Below are 17,497 nucleotides of genomic sequence, written 5' to 3'. Positions count from 1 at the left end.
GTCGTGAACACATCTTCTATCCCAAAAAATGTGTCATTTCATGTGTCAATTTCTCTGATTGATTAAAATAATATTTTATTATTAAATTTTAAACTTAAATATATATTTTTCAACAAGTCAAAAGAAATATTATATGGAGTTGGCTACCATATAACTTTTAGGCAAAATTTGCTACATATTAGAGTGAGATAAAACACAGTTCTATTCTATATATATTTAGTTCATTTTATGAAGAAAATAAAATATAAAATGAAGAGATGAGTTACTTTAGAATTTCCTATTTAATAATAGCCGAAAGGTAATTTTATTTGAGATATAGATATTTTTAAAGTACATTTTTCCTCTATTAACAAAACATTTTTCATATACGCTATATGAATGAAACATCTGATATTCTATTTAAAAAATTCAGATATCTATAATTAAATCATACTAGGCCTTATTGTTCAGATTTTATCTTTCAATGTTGGTCACTTTCTATCAATCAATTTTAAGATAAATTGATGAATACCAATCTTATATACTATATTACTATTGAAGAATCATAGAGTCATGGTCAACCTCCAAAATTAGAAAATCCAAATCAGTTGTTTTCGATTCCATTTTGTTGTCCTGATGAATGCAAAACACTACCTTAATCTTCGTAGTTACTCTTTATCATTAGATGTAAATGCAGATATGTTTTACTTTTGACCTTTTGATAGAATAAGATGGGAGATGGCTCATGGTTGAGGTGCTATGAAAAGGGTATCCAAATCAACAAAACTATGACAAAAAGAGTAGAATAGCAGAAGAATTGGACCATCAGTCCATCACCATGACCAAGAGAAGATGCAGAATTTATGTTCCTTTTCTCTTAGTGGTCATATCAATGAGATAAAGAACTCTTTTATTTTTACCTTTGTTGGGTGTTTTGGATAGAGGGAGAATTGTCCCACAAATAGTATCATTCTATATGTTATGAGTTGTGATTAGTTAAAAAAATATTTAATAATTAAAATTTTAACTTAAATAAAAAATTTAACCAGTCATAACTCATAACAAATACAATGATTATTTAGTGAGATAGAAGATGTTTTCCTTTATTAAAAGAGAGAAACATGACAAGTAAATAATAAAAATCCATTTTGCATGATTTGCCTGTCTATTAAGAATTATCAATTGAGAACCTATTAAGCAATATAAGTGTTGTCTCAAGCTTCTCTTTGTTTTTCATGCATCCTTTTGTTTTTATTTTATTTTATTTCTGAGATTCCAAGGTTAATTTGGTTAGCAGTTGAGTGCAGCACAACAATGTCATAGATTTGAAGGACAGGTTGGATCCAATCAATTACAAATTAAGACTAGGTCCAATAGAGACCCAAAAATGGCTTGACTCGACCAACATCACCAAAATATAGCATTATCATGTTGTTAATTGATATAGAATATAGATAATGATATATAGATATAATAGAGAAAGTGGATTACAACAAGAAAGTTTGGTCTTTTGGCCTTTGACATTTAATTGGAGGAGACAGCCTATGTGCCATACTATTGTTGTGGGTACCCACTAGCAGCTTTTTTGTCTCCTAATTAGACAAGAATTCGTTGTCCTATGTATATCCCAAAATTTATTTCAAATCAATTACAATATGTCATGTCAATTAAAAAAAGTAAACATTTATAATTTTATTTATTTTTATTTTATTGTGATTGATTATGAACATGTGAGAAGACATCATCCCTCCTAATTCTTCCTTTCTTTTTGCTTTTAACATTATTATAGATTACATGATATATTATAGTTCTTCTCAACTAGTAAGGTTTTTTGTATATAAGTATTTTCTTCAAGAGGGTATTTTCTTTTTAGTTTCATTCCTTTGACAATAGCAATGATTTATTTCTGTTAGAGAGGGTACAGACGTTGTTGAAGAGTCTGAGGAGTTTGTTGTTGTTGTGAATATTGTGGTGGGGAAGTAGCAATTATAACATTAGAAGAAGAATCATTCATTAAAGTAAGAAGGACTAGCACAACCAGAATCATGAGTGCACGAGTGTTTTCATTGATGATGGGTTTTTAGAAGAAAAACAACTTCTTGTGCAGCCTTTATATTATTTATTATCTTTGGATTCTTGGTTTTGTTTTTAAATTTGTGTTTGCTTCATCCTATTTTGCATCCCTATTATATTTAAGATTTTGTGGCTGCTTGTTTGTGTTGGAAATTTCTTGTGTTGAGGTTTTGTAAATGTCTCAACAAAGGCAATTTCAGATGGTGGGTGGTAACAATTCAAACCAATATAATGACACAACATTTACCAAACTCTTTGTTGGAGGGTTAGCTTGGGAAACTCAGAGGGAAACAATGAGGAGGTACTTTGATCAATTTGGAGAGATCTTAGAAGCTGTTGTAATCACAGATAAGAATACTGGGAGATCCAAGGGTTATGGCTTTGTAAGTCCATTCATTTGCCTTTTTCTATTTTTAATGTTTCTCACAGTTTTGTAGTTCATATTTGCTTGTTTATTCCATTTATGGTTGTACTTTTTGCATGATTTTGAACAATGGGTCTATGATATGATGTTTTCTAAGGTCACATTTAAGGATCCAGAAGCAGCCATGAGAGCATGTCAGAACCCATCTCCAGTTATTGATGGGAGGAGAGCAAACTGCAATTTGGCATCTCTTGGTGCAAATAAGAATAGACCACCACCTCCACCGCATGGTCTAATTCATTCCATTTCTTTTATTTAACTACCAAGTTTTTCTTTTTCTTAAAAAATTGTGATTATAATAAAATATATCCATTTTTTGTTGAAAAAAAAATGATGTATGTTCTTTAACTGCACCAAATTTATTTGTTCTGAATTTGTATTGCAAATTTTGGAAACAAGTTTGAGTTTCTTATCCATTTCTTTCTTAACACATATCTCCATCTTCAGGGGGGAAAAAGGCTACAACCTTTAATGGTTGATTATTTGCTAAATCTGAAACAAAATTTAGTTCTATTAGGTATAAAATAAAGAGTGAATGAATTGCAAACTCACATTGTAGGTTTTGGAAGGTTCAGGCCACCACCTGGACTGGTGGCACAACCTGCTTATCATGGTTCTTCATCTACATTTTTCTACCAACCCATTGGGCAAAACACATTTCCATATTCAACTTATGGGTAAGATTAAAACATTATATCGACATGTCCATTTTTTACTATGTTGTCAATGTCATTTTCTACTAACATTTTTATGTATTTGTCTCAAATCTTCATTCTATGTACTGACAGATATTCTGGATATTCACAAGACACCTTGTATCCCACGGTAGATATTTATCTAATAATGTGCACAGAAGTAACTACATGATTTCGTTTTCTTGCATTATTTTACTAAATACCTTTGTGTGTACATTATTGCAGGGCTATTATGGTGTCTATGGAGGCCAACATTTTTCACCTTACTATCCATCAGGGGCTGCTTCTGGTGCAGTTGGGTTGGTCCATAATATGTACCCTTACTATGGTCAATATGCACATACTAGCCAAGATCATGGTTTTGGAATTCAATACCCTCAAATGGCACAATTGCCAATTCTGCCTCAGCAGAATTATGGCTCTACAGGGATTTTGTCACTTCCTTCAATTGCATTACCATCTAGTACTACTACTAGTGCAGGTGATGATAAATTTAATGCACAAAGTTATGTTATTTTTGTTCATATCTTCTCTTCACTCTTGAGTATTAGCAATGTTTCTTATAAATGTTATTGAATGCTAAAATGTAACAGTTTCAGCAGCAACAATAACCGCAACCACAACCCCAATATCTCTAAGTGTGACAACATCAAAAGCTTCTGAAAAGGCCACTGAACAAAATTCTACATCACAAGGATAAAGAAAATGATATCTTGCAAGGCTAACCACATCAAAAACATTTCTATGAGACATTCATGCATGTTTGGTTTAGGAAAATAGGATTATTTTTTTTAAGTAGCTTGTAGAAGTAGGGGAAGATCATATTCATTCATGTATTCAGCATAAGGTAGAATCTGACTATTTGAGCTTTGGATTCTACCTTTTACTTTTAAACGAATTCAACCAAAGATTTACAATGTCTTGGGTGCGAGGAGCATCCTATGACATTGTCCTTTGTTTATATTTTCAGTTAATGGGCTCAAAAGATTGATTTTATATCTTTGAACCCTTGATTAAATTGAGCTTGGGTAGCTCAATAGTTTAGCATTTATTTTATTGTATTTATTTTTCATGTCATAGATATATATATATATATATTACTTTCTTCTAAGAAAAGATAACATCTCTATGTTTCTTTCTTTTTCATATGTAATCATGGTTTTTACCATTCATCTTTCGCTGTCACTTTGAATTCTTTTTCCTTGTAGATTATAGGATATGATTCTCTTCCATCAATTAACTCTCTTTTGCTCTGTGTACAGCATCAAAGGTATTTGGAATCCAATGAAATTCTGTTATGTGGTGTCAATGGTTGTTGGTACCTTTTGAATACTTTTTTAAGGACTATTAATATATTTTTTTGTCTCAATCCTATCCATCAATGAAAATATTTATTATTTTTTATGTTTTTGTTCCATTCTTATTAATGTGGAACATATTTTGAGATATCATATTTTTGTTCCTATTAATATGAGAATGAGAATGATTAAGTTTTTCTTATTTTGGTTTGGTTGGTAAAGGTTGTTGATTCAATATGGTGATGTGTTGCCAGACTTGCACTTTATGCTGAATGCTACCATAGGATTCTATGGAGTTTCATTTTTTGTTTTTCATCATAAGCATTTTATCCTACTTGTTAATAACTCATTAAATAAATAAAAACAGCAAATTAGTTTTTTTCCCTGGGTTGTTTAGCTCCTCTCATTCATGAAAAATAAAATAATATTATGAGACTTTGGTTGTAAATTAGATCAACTGAATGACTCATTGTTTAATAGAACAACTTTTTAGAAACCAACAAGTATCTTGTGTAATTATTTATGATCTTATTTTTTCAGAAGAACTAAAATGGAAGTAGAAGAAGAAAAAAACAGTTCTTAACCCTTTTTAATTTCTTATGGTGTTGGACTGTTGGGGATAGAGCGCTTTAACTTTTCAGCAATATATTCAAGCTTGGGTTCTTACACCCCATAATCACCCTTGCATTAAATCATCTTCTTTCATTCTTTTTTTCTTTTTTACCTTGCTCACTTTTTCCCATACCACACCACACTCACTCTATTATAATCTATAACTATATAAGAAAATAAGGTTTCTTCATGCCACGTGTCAAGCTCTCATTAAAAAAATTCCCTCCTAAAAGGTTCTACTTCCTACCATACACCCTACCATACATGATCAAAGTTAATCTATAACTATTTTACATTTCCTATCATTTGCTTAATTAATGAATTAATGAATAATAATAACACTATTATATATGACTTTTACATAAATTGATATCATCAATAATAACTCATTATCATTTTAAAATGTGCACAATTACCTATTATATATGACTTTTACCTATTAAAACATTTGTTTATTTTTATGACCAAAATAACACTGGTTGATGTTAACTTTTCATTTACCAAATCATTTTTGCTTCATGATGTGATTTGCATCTCTTCATATTTTTTCATTCTATAATATATTTGAATCTATTTCATTTTTGTTCATCATTTATGTTAATTGTATTGTGTTGTTGGTTTCACTTTCATTACCAACCATGATAATTGTTTTTTAATGGAGCTATAATTTATTTGTTTTTGTTTTTAATTTTATAGCAATCCTAGTCGAGTTTGTTCGACTAATGAGCACTTTGAAAAATGAATGATTATTTATGTTTTATATATATATTTTGGATGGTTCTGCAGTCGCATGTATGACCGTATTTTTTGCTACCATGCCCCCTTTACACATGTTGCAAACATGTATTTATTTTGTTAATTTTTTGGTTTTTTTGGAGTCATAAATGGTGTACATTAACAGTATATATCATTGTTTAATTAGAGGTAATTAATATCAAAACTTTTTGTTATTATAATTGTTTATTTATCAATTTCAGTTTAATATTTTTGAAACATCTGTTTCGACTATGCATGAAACCAACAATAGTTTAGGAAATATGTGTTTTTATCTAGTCGAATGCACGAGAAATATATATGTTATTAATCATACGACAAAAAATACTGCCCCGTGCGAATGCACGGGTAACTTGCTAGTTTATAAGTAACAACGCCACCTTTTCATCGGTTCAACCGTATTGTTTTATAAATAACTTAATTTTTCCTTTATATTCATTTGTATACTTAATATATGGACATGTAACTTTTTTTCTGTGTTTTTTATGTATGCAGTGTTTTGGGTGTTGAGAAAGTTTAAAATCTAAGCATCGTACACTATCAACATATCATTTACTATTAATTTATATTATTTTGCTTGAGAATCAATATTAAATAAGATATAAATGATGAATAATTACTAGCAGCGTAAAAATACTTACGCTGTCAGTATATACATATTATATATAGGTTTTGGGTGTTAAAACTTAAAACCCAGCTCTGAGAAGCAGTTCTCCGGTTTTTTGGGCCCAATGCTGCTGAAGTTTCAGTTTTTATTATAAAGCGTAACTAGTCCTGGGTCCATTATAACATATATGAGCCTAACCAAGTGTTTCTTTGTTCTAGCCCCAATTCTTTGTTTTCAAACTAGGTCTTGGCCAGATAAGTTATTAAAAATAATTAAGTAAATAAACAAGATATGCACTTTTATAACCTGATAATCATATAAATATTTTATATTAATTTTCAAACTAAGATAAATATTAAAGTTAAAAGTATTTATTCGTTATATACACACATGAATTTGTATGTCATAATGTAACTTGATTGTAATTAAGAGATCATAAAATTAAACTTTAAAATATCATTTATATTAATTAACTTTTTTCACAGAAAATAGTTCAATGTCTAAAAAATATAAAACCTTATAAAAAAATTGTAGAAATTGTGTTAAATGTTTCTCTTCTGGAATTTTATCGTTATGATATAATACTATTGTCATAGTATTTTATATATGATTTAAAGTTTTTATTGTGGAGTATCATATCACAATGATTGATATGTTTATTTATAAAAAAAGGTTCTAAAATTTGAATAATAAGAATTTGGATATTTTGTCCATGTTAAACCAAGATTGCTCTCCTATGCATACACAATGCACTAAGCAGTCAATAAAAGAAGATATGTTTGAGAGAAATGTGTATTATCAAAAATAATCAACTAAGTTGTATTGAAAATGTATTGAATATTAATACAATAACATACATCTTTCAAATACCTAAGTGTTATTTATAGCTTCCAAATTTTAACTAACTCTAACTAACTTTCTATGCTAGGAAAATATACAAACTAACAAGATTGAAATAACCCAAACTTCTACTAGTGGAAGTTTCCTGATTTTCTATTATTAATGCTGAAATTACATTATTTCTTTAACACTCCTCCTTAATTCAACATTCATTACTCATTTCTTACACCTATCTTCATTCTCAGCCTCTCAAACTTTTGTTTCTTCAAAGGTTTTGTGAAAACACCAACCACTTGATTTTCAGAATTGCAAAATTCTAGCTTTACTTTCCCTTTGCCCACTTGATCTCTAATGTAGTGAAATATAGTCTTTATGTGTTTACTTCTTCCATGAGATATGGGATTTAATGTCAAATTGATTGCTGATTTGTTATCCACCATCAACAAAATCTCATCGTTTTGCTTTATCTTCAATTCTGACAATAAAGCCTCCATCCAAACAACTTTATACTTAGAGACCTCACCATCTGGTTTCAACCTGGTCTTGTATATCCATTTCACAGTTATGGCTTTCTTTCCTCTTGAAAGTTGAGTTAGGCTCCAAATGTTGTTCTTTTCTATGGATTTCAATTCTTCATTCATAGCCTCAATTCAATGTGGTTGTTGCAAATCATGTCATACATTTACTGGTTTCATCTCAGCCAGTAATGTCATGTGCACAAAATCACCATCTGCATTTATTTTGAGTTAGAGAACACTTCATAGTCACTTAGTATTAGAGGTGGTTGTCTGAGTCTCTGAGTTGTTGGAGGATTCACCATTGTACTAGGCACTACAACTAGATTATATGTTATAGTCTCACTAGTGCCACTTTCATCAGCTTCTTCAAATTGCAGTAAGGTCTTCTGACCTTTTTAGAACTTTTAAGGTTCCAATTCTAGCATTGATCCTCATCAAATTTCAAATCTCTGCTCATCGTCAACTTATTCATTCCAGGATCAAATACTCTCTAAGCACCAGTTGAATGATAGTCCAAGAAGATAAATTTTTCACCCCTATCATCTAGTTTTCTCCTCCTTGCTTGAGGCACATGTTTGTAACAAATGGAACCAAAGATTTTTAAGTGACTCACATTTGGTTTGTGTCATGTACAAGCTTCTTCAAGAGTCTTCTCATTCAACCTCTTAGTAGGACACCTATTTAGTATATACACTGCAGTAGAACCAACTTCTCCCCAAAGCACCTTAGACAAGTTCTTTGTTTTCAGCATACACCTACCCATATTAAGTATGGTTCTATTTGCCCATTATGTTATTCTATTATGTTGAGTGTGTAGGGAGCAATGACTTCATGAGTGTTCCCTTCTTTGATGCAGAATTCAAGAAACTCAACTGATACATGCTTACCCTCTTCATCTGATCTCAACAGTTTTAGCTTGACTTCACTTTGCCTTTATGATTAAGCTTTGAATCTCTTGAAGGTTTCTAGCACTTCACCCTTCTTCTTTGTTACATAGATCCATACTTTTCTAGTATGATCATCAATAAAAGTCGCAAAGTACTTATTTCCTCCATTACAGTCTTCTTCAAAGGGTCCACACACATCTAAATATACCACCTCTAATGCCTTCACTATTTTTGTAGGAACATGTTAGACAAAAGAATTTCTTGCTTGTTTGCTTGATAGGTACTCTTCACATAATTTTTCTGGAGATTTTGTGTGTGGCAACCCAATCACTATTCCTTCCTTTTCTAGCAAATCTAAACTGTTAGAGTTTAGATGTCCATACTTCTTATGCCATAGCCAAGTGTCCTTCATAATTGTTGGTTGAAAGCACTTTTGGTCACTGATCTGTATGCCAATCTTAAAGGTTCTGTTGGCTGAAAGTAGAGCCTTCAAGATGTTGTGCTTATTTTTGTCAAACACCTTCAACATACCATCCTTCATCTCTATGGTATATATCTTTTCCAGCAGTTGTCCAAGACTGAGCAAATTGCTCTTCATCTTAGGTACATATAGGATATTTGAGATATAGGCTTTCTTCCTATCGCTTCTTTGGATCATCACATTGCCAATTAATTCTGCATAGACTATACCATACTCAGTAAACTTAATCTTGCTCTTTGTTGATTCATCAGGTGTTGTGAACCAATCATTCCTTCCTATCATATGATTTGACAACCAGTATCAATATACCAAAACTCAACGTCTTTTTGGCTGCTTCTTGTGGTTGCCATTAGCAGGTAGTGATCATCATCAGAATCTTCATCCTTAGCCAATCTAGCTTCTTCTTCCTTGCTACTAACATCTTCTTTGACTTACATTCTGGTGCATAATACCCATAATCCCTACAATTTTAGTATTGCACCTTCATTTTATAAAACTTTATCCTTCATATTATGTCTTTGATTGAGCCTTTTCTATGATCTTGTTGAAGATAGTTTGATCCTGAGAAGTAGAATCTTGCTCATTCTTGTTCCATCTCACCTTCTTCTTGCTTTTGTTCCATTGCATAGAAGATATTTTTGGATGATTATGCTTGGAGTGCATGATCATCATTATTCTCTAAGCCTCTTTCTTTAAGCCTTTATTGATGAGCTTCAAGAGAGCTTTGCAACTCTTTAATCTTGTAATCTTCAAGATTCTTGGACTCCTCTATTGCAACAATAATGTGGTCATACTTAGGAGTTAGAGTCCTAAATATATTCTCAATAACAGGTTGCCCTTTCACCTCTTCTCTACACGATTTCATTTGGTTGGTGAGTGTGAGAATCTTGGTGAAGTAATATGCTATTGTCTCATTCTCCTCCATTTGAAGGAGTTCATACTTTCTCGTCATTGTTTCAAGTTTCACTTTCTTCATTTTTGCAGCCCCTTCATAGCTTTTCTCGAAGCTATCCCAAGCTTCCTTTCTTGTTTTGGCACCAACAATTCTCTCAAATTTGGTTCCATCAACACATTAATGGATTAAGAACAAAGCTTTAAAATCATTTTTCTTGGATTCTCCAACTATCATAATTCTTGGATTCAAGAATTGGTAGTGTCATTGCAAACTCATTGCCATTAGTCATCTTGAATCTCCACTATCACAGATTTCTCTCCTTCTTTCTTCAGCAATGTTTTATTCTCCTTTCCTTCCTTCAGTCACAACCAATGCATCAAGCAACCACCAAAAGAGAAACAATATGCACACTAAGTGCAGTTGTAGAATACAGAGGGAAATGAAAAAATATATGTTTGAGAGAAATGTGTATTATCAAGAATAATAAAGAAGAATGAACTAAATTGTATTGAAAAATGTATTTAGTATTAATTATAACAACATACATCTTTAAAAGCTTAAGTGTTATTTATATATTCCAAATTTCAACTAACTATAACTAATTTTCTATGCTAGAAAAATATAGAAACTAATAAGACTGAAATAATCCAAACTTCTATTAATAAAAAATTTCTTATTTTCTGTTATTAGGAGTCCCCCAACTTAGGAAAGAATATAAAATAATTGGATTATAAATTTATGCATGTTTTCGAAATAGAATTTAGCAGTTGATTTCAAATCAGAATACATATAACTCCTGTTAAAAGTAGCAGCATAGATTCATGTGCATTTGATTCTGCTGAAAAAGTGCAAAATAATGTTTATCAAGTAAAGCCACATGGGTGATGCGTAATTCTAAAAGAGAAACCCATGCAAGTACATCATATAATTATAATTATATAGAATGATGATCAGTTGTCCCATTTTTATATTTTATTGCATCTCAATCTAATAGAAATTTGATATATAATTGAAAATAAATTTTATAAAATTAAAATAATATTTTTATATGATTTAGTAAAATATGATTAATTTAGGATATGAGGACAAAATTTGTTTGAGATATAAGGTATTGTTTGAAGTACATAACATATGTCTCGACCTGCTCAAAGCACGTGACACCATGCGACACTTGCTCAGCTTGCATAACTCCAACTTGTGTTTAACAAAAATTAAGTTAGCAACCTCCTCCAAAAGTTACTTTATCCCCTAAAAAAGAAAAAATAGCTTTTGCTGATTCTATTATTGAATGCAAAAAAAAAAAAAGATTGGAATCACCTGTTTTAATTTAATGTCTTCAACCTGGTCTCGTGCCACTAATATTTAGATATGTAGATTTAGTATATTATTTTTTAATATAAAATGTTATTTTTATTTATCAACAAAAGACAGATTGATGGAGAGACATAGATATGAATTCTAAGTACAGAGGATCGGGTTCCCTTTTGTATACCCTCAACTTGCTTTTATCTCCTTAAACCTCCTTGGTATCACTGACTCACACATGACACATTCTGCTTTCAATTATTATTCTTTAACATTAATGCTTTAGTTAACAATATCTTCTGACATTTCCACTAAAATCCATAATCTTTGCCCATTTAATAAACCAACTTATGTTACGAACTTTAAACCATGTATGTTTAACATAATCTTGAACATGATTTCTCTTATTTATTTTATGTCATATGAGCTTGACGTAATGATATTCGAGGTTTCGAGCTCTTCGTTTATAGGATAAAACTCTACGAATATTTTTCACAGACTCCATTAAGTAAGAGTTTTGGGCCTCCCTATTTTATCTCATGTTGGTCAAAATTATTTCATTCATCACTCTTTATTTAATAACGTGCTGATAGCAAGTTTGAATGAACACAAGTTAAATAAAACCAGTTAATTAAATTTTGTCTAAGGTTTTTATGTGAGGGTGATTTAGATTTTTCAGCATTGAAGAGATTCGTTCATTTATTTTACAGTATTGAGGGGACTCACTGCAGAGCCATGATGAGGACAAGTTCACTGTAGCATTGATGAACATGTACTGATAAAAATGATTAAGAGTGAATCAGTGATACACTATTATATGCTTTGGCTCCCCTTGTTGTTTTTCCTTCTCTCTTTTCTTTTTATTTCCTCTTAGTTAGACACTGTCAAAGGACTTGGGTTGGGTAGCATTACTAGCCAACTTGGTTGGAACTTTCTGTCTTTAACTCTTGTACAATTTTCAGGCTTTTGGAAATTTAGCTGTAAATGCAATTGAGTTTTACTGTTCATTTTGATGGGAAAGAAGGGAAGTAGTTCTTGGTTAACTGCTGTCAAAAGGGTATTCAGATCTCCCACCAAAGACAGTGACAAAAGGAGTAGCAGAAGAAAAGAAGATTGTGATCAAGAAGAAGATGAAGAGAAGGTTTTTATTACTAAATACTCAAACTTAGTCACCAATTTTCCTTTTCTTATGTTTTCTATGGTCCATTATTTGTATATTTATTTTTGCTACTCTCTAGATCAATTTAGATAATAATAATGGTGATGATAATGAAAGTTAACTTTTTTTTATTCATAAGAGAGAGAAAAGAAGATGGATTTTCAGAAAGAATCATGAAACAGTGAGCACAAAACAAACTCCAATAAAGTTGAAGCATCATGTGGCTGCTGCAACAACAAATGCAAGTGTGGCCTTGAGGACAGACCAAGATCAGAAGCATGCACTTGCAATGGCTGTGGCCACCGCACAAGCCGCTGTAGCGGGTGCAAGGTTGACCAAGCCTAGTACTACTAATAATAATAATCATGTTAGGGAGCATTTTGCTGCTATTGTGATTCAAACTGCTTTTAGAGGATATTTGGTAAGTACACCTACTAGATATCGATCTATTGTAAATTTGTAAGTTCTAACCCCTTTATTTTGGTGACATCATTATGTGAAATGTAAAGAAATTGAAGATAATTTGAATCAGTTCTTTCACAGTTTTGTTGATTTATGTTGATTGTGGTTGGACTAGGCAAGAAGAGCGCTTCGTGCGCTTAAGGGATTGGTGAAATTGCAGGCTTTTGTAAGGGGTCACAATGTTAGGAAGCAGGCAAAGATGACCCTTAAATGCATGCAAGCTTTGGTTAGAGTACAAGCAAGGGTTCTCGGTCAACGCATAAGGCCTTCACTTGATGGGAGTAGAAAATCTACCTTCAGTGACACCACCAGCGTTTTGGAATCGCGGTATCTTCAGGACATGTCAGATAGGAAATCAGTAGTAAGTGATAGGATTGACTGGATAAAAAGTACTATTTGCTTACAAAGTGAGGGAATAGTTGTTAATTTTTTGCTTGTGTTTGGATGATTTGTTTGTGTGGCTGCTTTGACAGTCAAGAGAGGGAAGCAGCATTGCAAATGATTGGGATGAAAGGCTGCACACAGTTGAAGAAGTTAAGGCTATGTTGCAGCAGAGGAAGGAAGCAGCTATGAAGCGAGAAAAGTCCTTGTCTCGAGCTTTTTCACAACAGGTTTCATCCTCTTCACTCTTGATTTTTGAACAAAGTTCTAAATTGCAGTTGCTGTCATGTGCAATTGACTTGACCACAAACCATCAAAACTGCAATGCTAAGTCGCAATTGTCGTTGCAAACCACAATTTAGAACAAGGCTTTTACTTACCTTGTTGTGATTGGTTGTTACTTGTACACTGTGTTATACTATATCATAGATTGGGAGGAATGGGTGGACACCAACAATTGGGAATGAAGATGATATGGAAGAGAGGCCGAAATGGCTCGACCCGTGGATGTCTACAAAGCCATGGGAGGGCAGGGGACGAGCCTCAACTGATCAAAGAGACCCCATTAAGACCGTGGAAATAGACACTGCTCAGCCTTACTCATATCTAGGAGGAGCCAATTACAGAAGATCACATCCAAATTACCAATATAACCCAAACCACCAACAACAAAGACATTCCATTGCTTCCCCGATGCACAGAACCCACCAAAATGGATCAATGCAGCAATCCCCTGCCTCCCCATCTCCAGCAAAATCAAGACCCATCCAAATTCGGTCCGCAAGCCCTCGCTGCATTAGAGAAGACAGAACCTCCCAAACACCAAGCCTCAGGTCTACTTATCATTACACAGGGAATTTGTGTCAAATTTCCCAGGCTGGAACAAGTAATGGTGCTGCTGCTGCATTGCCTAATTACATGGCTGCAACTGAGTCTGCAAAGGCTAGAATTCGATCTCAGAGCGCGCCAAGGCAAAGGCCGTCAACACCAGAGAGAGACAGAGGAGCTGGATCAGTTAAGAAAAGGCTCTCTTTCCCGGCTCCAGATCCTTATAATGTAGGAGCTGATTATGGAAATTGTCGGCAGAATTTAAGGAGTCCAAGCTTCAAGAGTGTAGGTGCATCACATTTTGGTATTGAAAAGCAATCCAACTACTCTTCTTGCTGCACTGAGAGTATTAGTGGAGAGATTTCTCCTTTTTCAACCGGCGATCTTAGAAGGTGGTTCAGATGATTTGTTGAATTCTTTAATGAAAATGTGAGAACTAATGAACTATGACAAGTCACTTGTTATTTTTAATTAGGCTTTTGTGATGTTAGAGTAATTTTGGTGTTAGTTAACCCTTTCACCCATAAAGAGAGGAAATTTTTATCCATGATGACCTGAATCTGATGTAGGAGCATAGGAGCAAGAGTACTTTCTTGCTGGTAAACTAAGAACCATTGATGTGTTGTATCATTTGTTTTTAACTACTTTTCTTAGGATTGAAGATAAAAGTGGGCCCTATGTGGTGGCCTACCTCACTTGGGATGTTGTATTCATGTTGAAAGAACTGCTTAGTTAGCAATGTAACCATCCCCTTCCTTTCTGTTTCCATTTTTTTTCATTAAATAAAACTAAATACATTATTGGAAATAACCTTCTCGCTTCTAAGAAAAAGAAGACTGCATACATCTACCATCCTCAAACTCTACTAGGTGAGGAGCCTCGTGCGCCGAGCTGCCTTATTAGCCTCCCCAGACTTGATTGTTTTTGTAGATGTATATATGGTCATTATAGTGCTAGCATGAGGTAATCATATGATTATAGATACACTAACAATTCAAATATGTTGTGATGTAGCTGCTACTAGTCAATCATGTACCTCTTACCATGAGTTCATGTTCTCATTGTTCTGTCTATTTTCTTTTGTACCTTGATAACTTTGGTGGTTTAATCTTATCTGTTGGATAAAAATTGGACACCTTAGATTTTGAATTATGTTTGGATTATAAGTTTCTGAGATTGAGTTTGCCAAAGTCACAACTTGTGCAGTGCTACAAGTCAATCACACATAAGTGAAACAGTATCTATACCCTGTCCCTCAATAATGGTTACCACCCCCTTATACACCCACGTTATATCTGAGTACTTTGTCACCATTGACAACTATTGGTCTCATTTTATTTCTTGCACAACCACAGTACTATAGTTTGGTTCATTCATATACAAAGCTTGTTATTTCCTTATTCTTTTACCCCCCAAAAAAAATACAAAACAAAATATCAAGTTTTTATGTACAAAATGGATTATGAAAAAAATATTTTTGTACACATATATGAGTTGATGTTATTTTGTGTCCTTATGTACTATATTTGTATGAAGCATTATTCTTCAGTACATCAGTATTTATTGTTTAATCCTATACTTGACAGTTTTAGGCTTTTAGCATGTACAATTAATGCAGTTCCTATGGAGATAATTAGGTTTGTACATGATAGAGTTTTCGTGCATGTTACCAAAATCAACCAAAGAATAATTTCCTCATTTGTTTCCAACTATTATTTGCTAGCTGCCACAAAACTTTTTTACCTGCTACTTGGCTTGCAGCCAAAAACGATAAAAATAGATATACTTACATTTAATGAAAAGAGATCACAAACTTAAATCTTATATCTAACCATAGAATATTTTCATTTATAACTCTTTGTTATTCTTTATAAGGCCATGAACTTTTTGTACTGTTCTGAAACTGTTAAAAGGTTTAGAACTATTTGCATTGTTTCACAGAACTCGTGCTGGAAAGCTTTTTTATTCTTCACTGAAATTCATAATCAGAGGTATCTTGGAATTTTGTGATATTTGGGGTCCCATTGTACTGAACACTAGCTGTTAAGTGCTAATAAAAACTTACAGTACTTCTTCTGAGTTATTTGAAGAGTAATGACAATGCAGTTCTGGAATCTAGACTTCTGGGTAGTACTCATGGGCAATGATTTTTGTACCAATTATCAAGGCTTGGAAGCATAATGGGGCACCATCATAACATGAAGAATAGATAGATACGTACTAGAGAATTTTTCATCATGTGAATTCAAAATTTATATTTGCATCACAATACTTGATGATTGAATGGAGAAATTAAAAGTGTGCTAACTAAGACTAATAATACTTCTTACCGTGGGATCCAAGTTATCAACCGGATGTAGTAAGTAGTATGGTAGATAATGTTGAAATATATTTTTGTATTTTAGGTTAATATTTGATTGTTTTAGTTTAAAATCACTTACGCTTTCCATAAAAAGCAATCCTGGTAAATTCAACTTTCATGACTAAAACATGTCATTATACCAAAATAACAACACTTAAAATTGTCATTAAATGATATTTTTTGGCATTGTCTATTTGAGCGCAATAGAATGTAGGTTAGATTCAATGACGTTTTCTAAGCATTATAGAAAGGAAACATTTTATAGCGCTCACTTAAGCCAGCGTTGTTGAATGTTCACTTTCTACGACGCTCACTTGAATGTCAACATTTTATAGCGGTTGTTTTTAAATGTCTATTTTCTAGAGCACCTTTAAATTTCAAATTTCACTAGGTTACAATATCCAAAAATCATTAATATCCATGAGATAATATTTTTCTCAAACATTTTATCAAACACATCACTCGTAATGGATGGGGTCACCTGTCCCATTGGGTATCCCATTTGATGTTCCCATCCAATCAGAAAATTTTATTTGGTTAAAAGTAAAATTTATAATAACATAAATTAATATTCGTACGCTATTCTATGAGATTTCATTGACTTGGTACATGGGGATAGGATTTTCTTAGGACAGAAGATTCTTGTCCCACTTGTAATAATAGGCAAGAGGAAATAGGGATGAATACACCCAAAAAAGAAGGTAAAATAAAAAATGAAGTAAATAACTGAATCTAAAGGAATTAGAGAAAAATCAATAAGATTATACACACTAATGAGAGAGGCGAAGATGATGAGGATGTAGAGGACTAATCCATGAACTTCTTGACCCCTTAACTGAAGAAATAAATTGATGAGTTATAGTTAATATGAGAATAACTACATTGAATCTTCGTAAAATAATATAATATTTCACCTT

At 32.5% G+C, this 17,497-nt stretch overlaps 2 protein-coding genes across 3 annotated transcripts; both read left to right on the top strand.

Annotated features, from left to right (window-relative positions):
• LOC109355726 (RNA-binding protein 24-B-like) lies at positions 1,774-4,480 on the top strand. Of its 2 annotated transcripts, XM_019598920.1 has the most exons (7): positions 1,774-2,152; positions 2,221-2,435; positions 2,574-2,706; positions 3,036-3,153; positions 3,265-3,301; positions 3,397-3,652; positions 3,765-4,480. In XM_019598920.1, the coding sequence occupies exons 2-7, from the start codon at positions 2,229-2,231 to the stop codon at positions 3,869-3,871; spliced, it is 858 nt and encodes a 285-aa protein (XP_019454465.1). In that variant the 5' UTR covers positions 1,774-2,152; positions 2,221-2,228; the 3' UTR covers positions 3,872-4,480. The 2 variants fall into 2 exon arrangements, with proteins under 2 accessions (XP_019454465.1, XP_019454464.1); XM_019598919.1 differs by lacking the exon at positions 1,774-2,152 and having other exon boundaries at positions 2,173-2,435.
• On the top strand, positions 12,401-15,367 carry LOC109357117 (protein IQ-DOMAIN 1-like). Its single transcript, XM_019600853.1, has 6 exons — positions 12,401-12,529; positions 12,687-12,968; positions 13,125-13,370; positions 13,483-13,620; positions 13,820-14,716; positions 15,183-15,367. The coding sequence occupies exons 1-5, from the start codon at positions 12,401-12,403 to the stop codon at positions 14,621-14,623; spliced, it is 1,599 nt and encodes a 532-aa protein (XP_019456398.1). The 3' UTR covers positions 14,624-14,716; positions 15,183-15,367.

Source organism: Lupinus angustifolius, chromosome LG09, assembly GCF_001865875.1.
Source record: "Lupinus angustifolius cultivar Tanjil chromosome LG09, LupAngTanjil_v1.0, whole genome shotgun sequence".
NCBI classification, from domain to species: domain Eukaryota; kingdom Viridiplantae; phylum Streptophyta; class Magnoliopsida; order Fabales; family Fabaceae; genus Lupinus; species Lupinus angustifolius.
The sequence above is the reverse complement of the archived record's forward strand: the minus strand, read 5'-3'. Positions and strand labels throughout refer to the sequence as shown.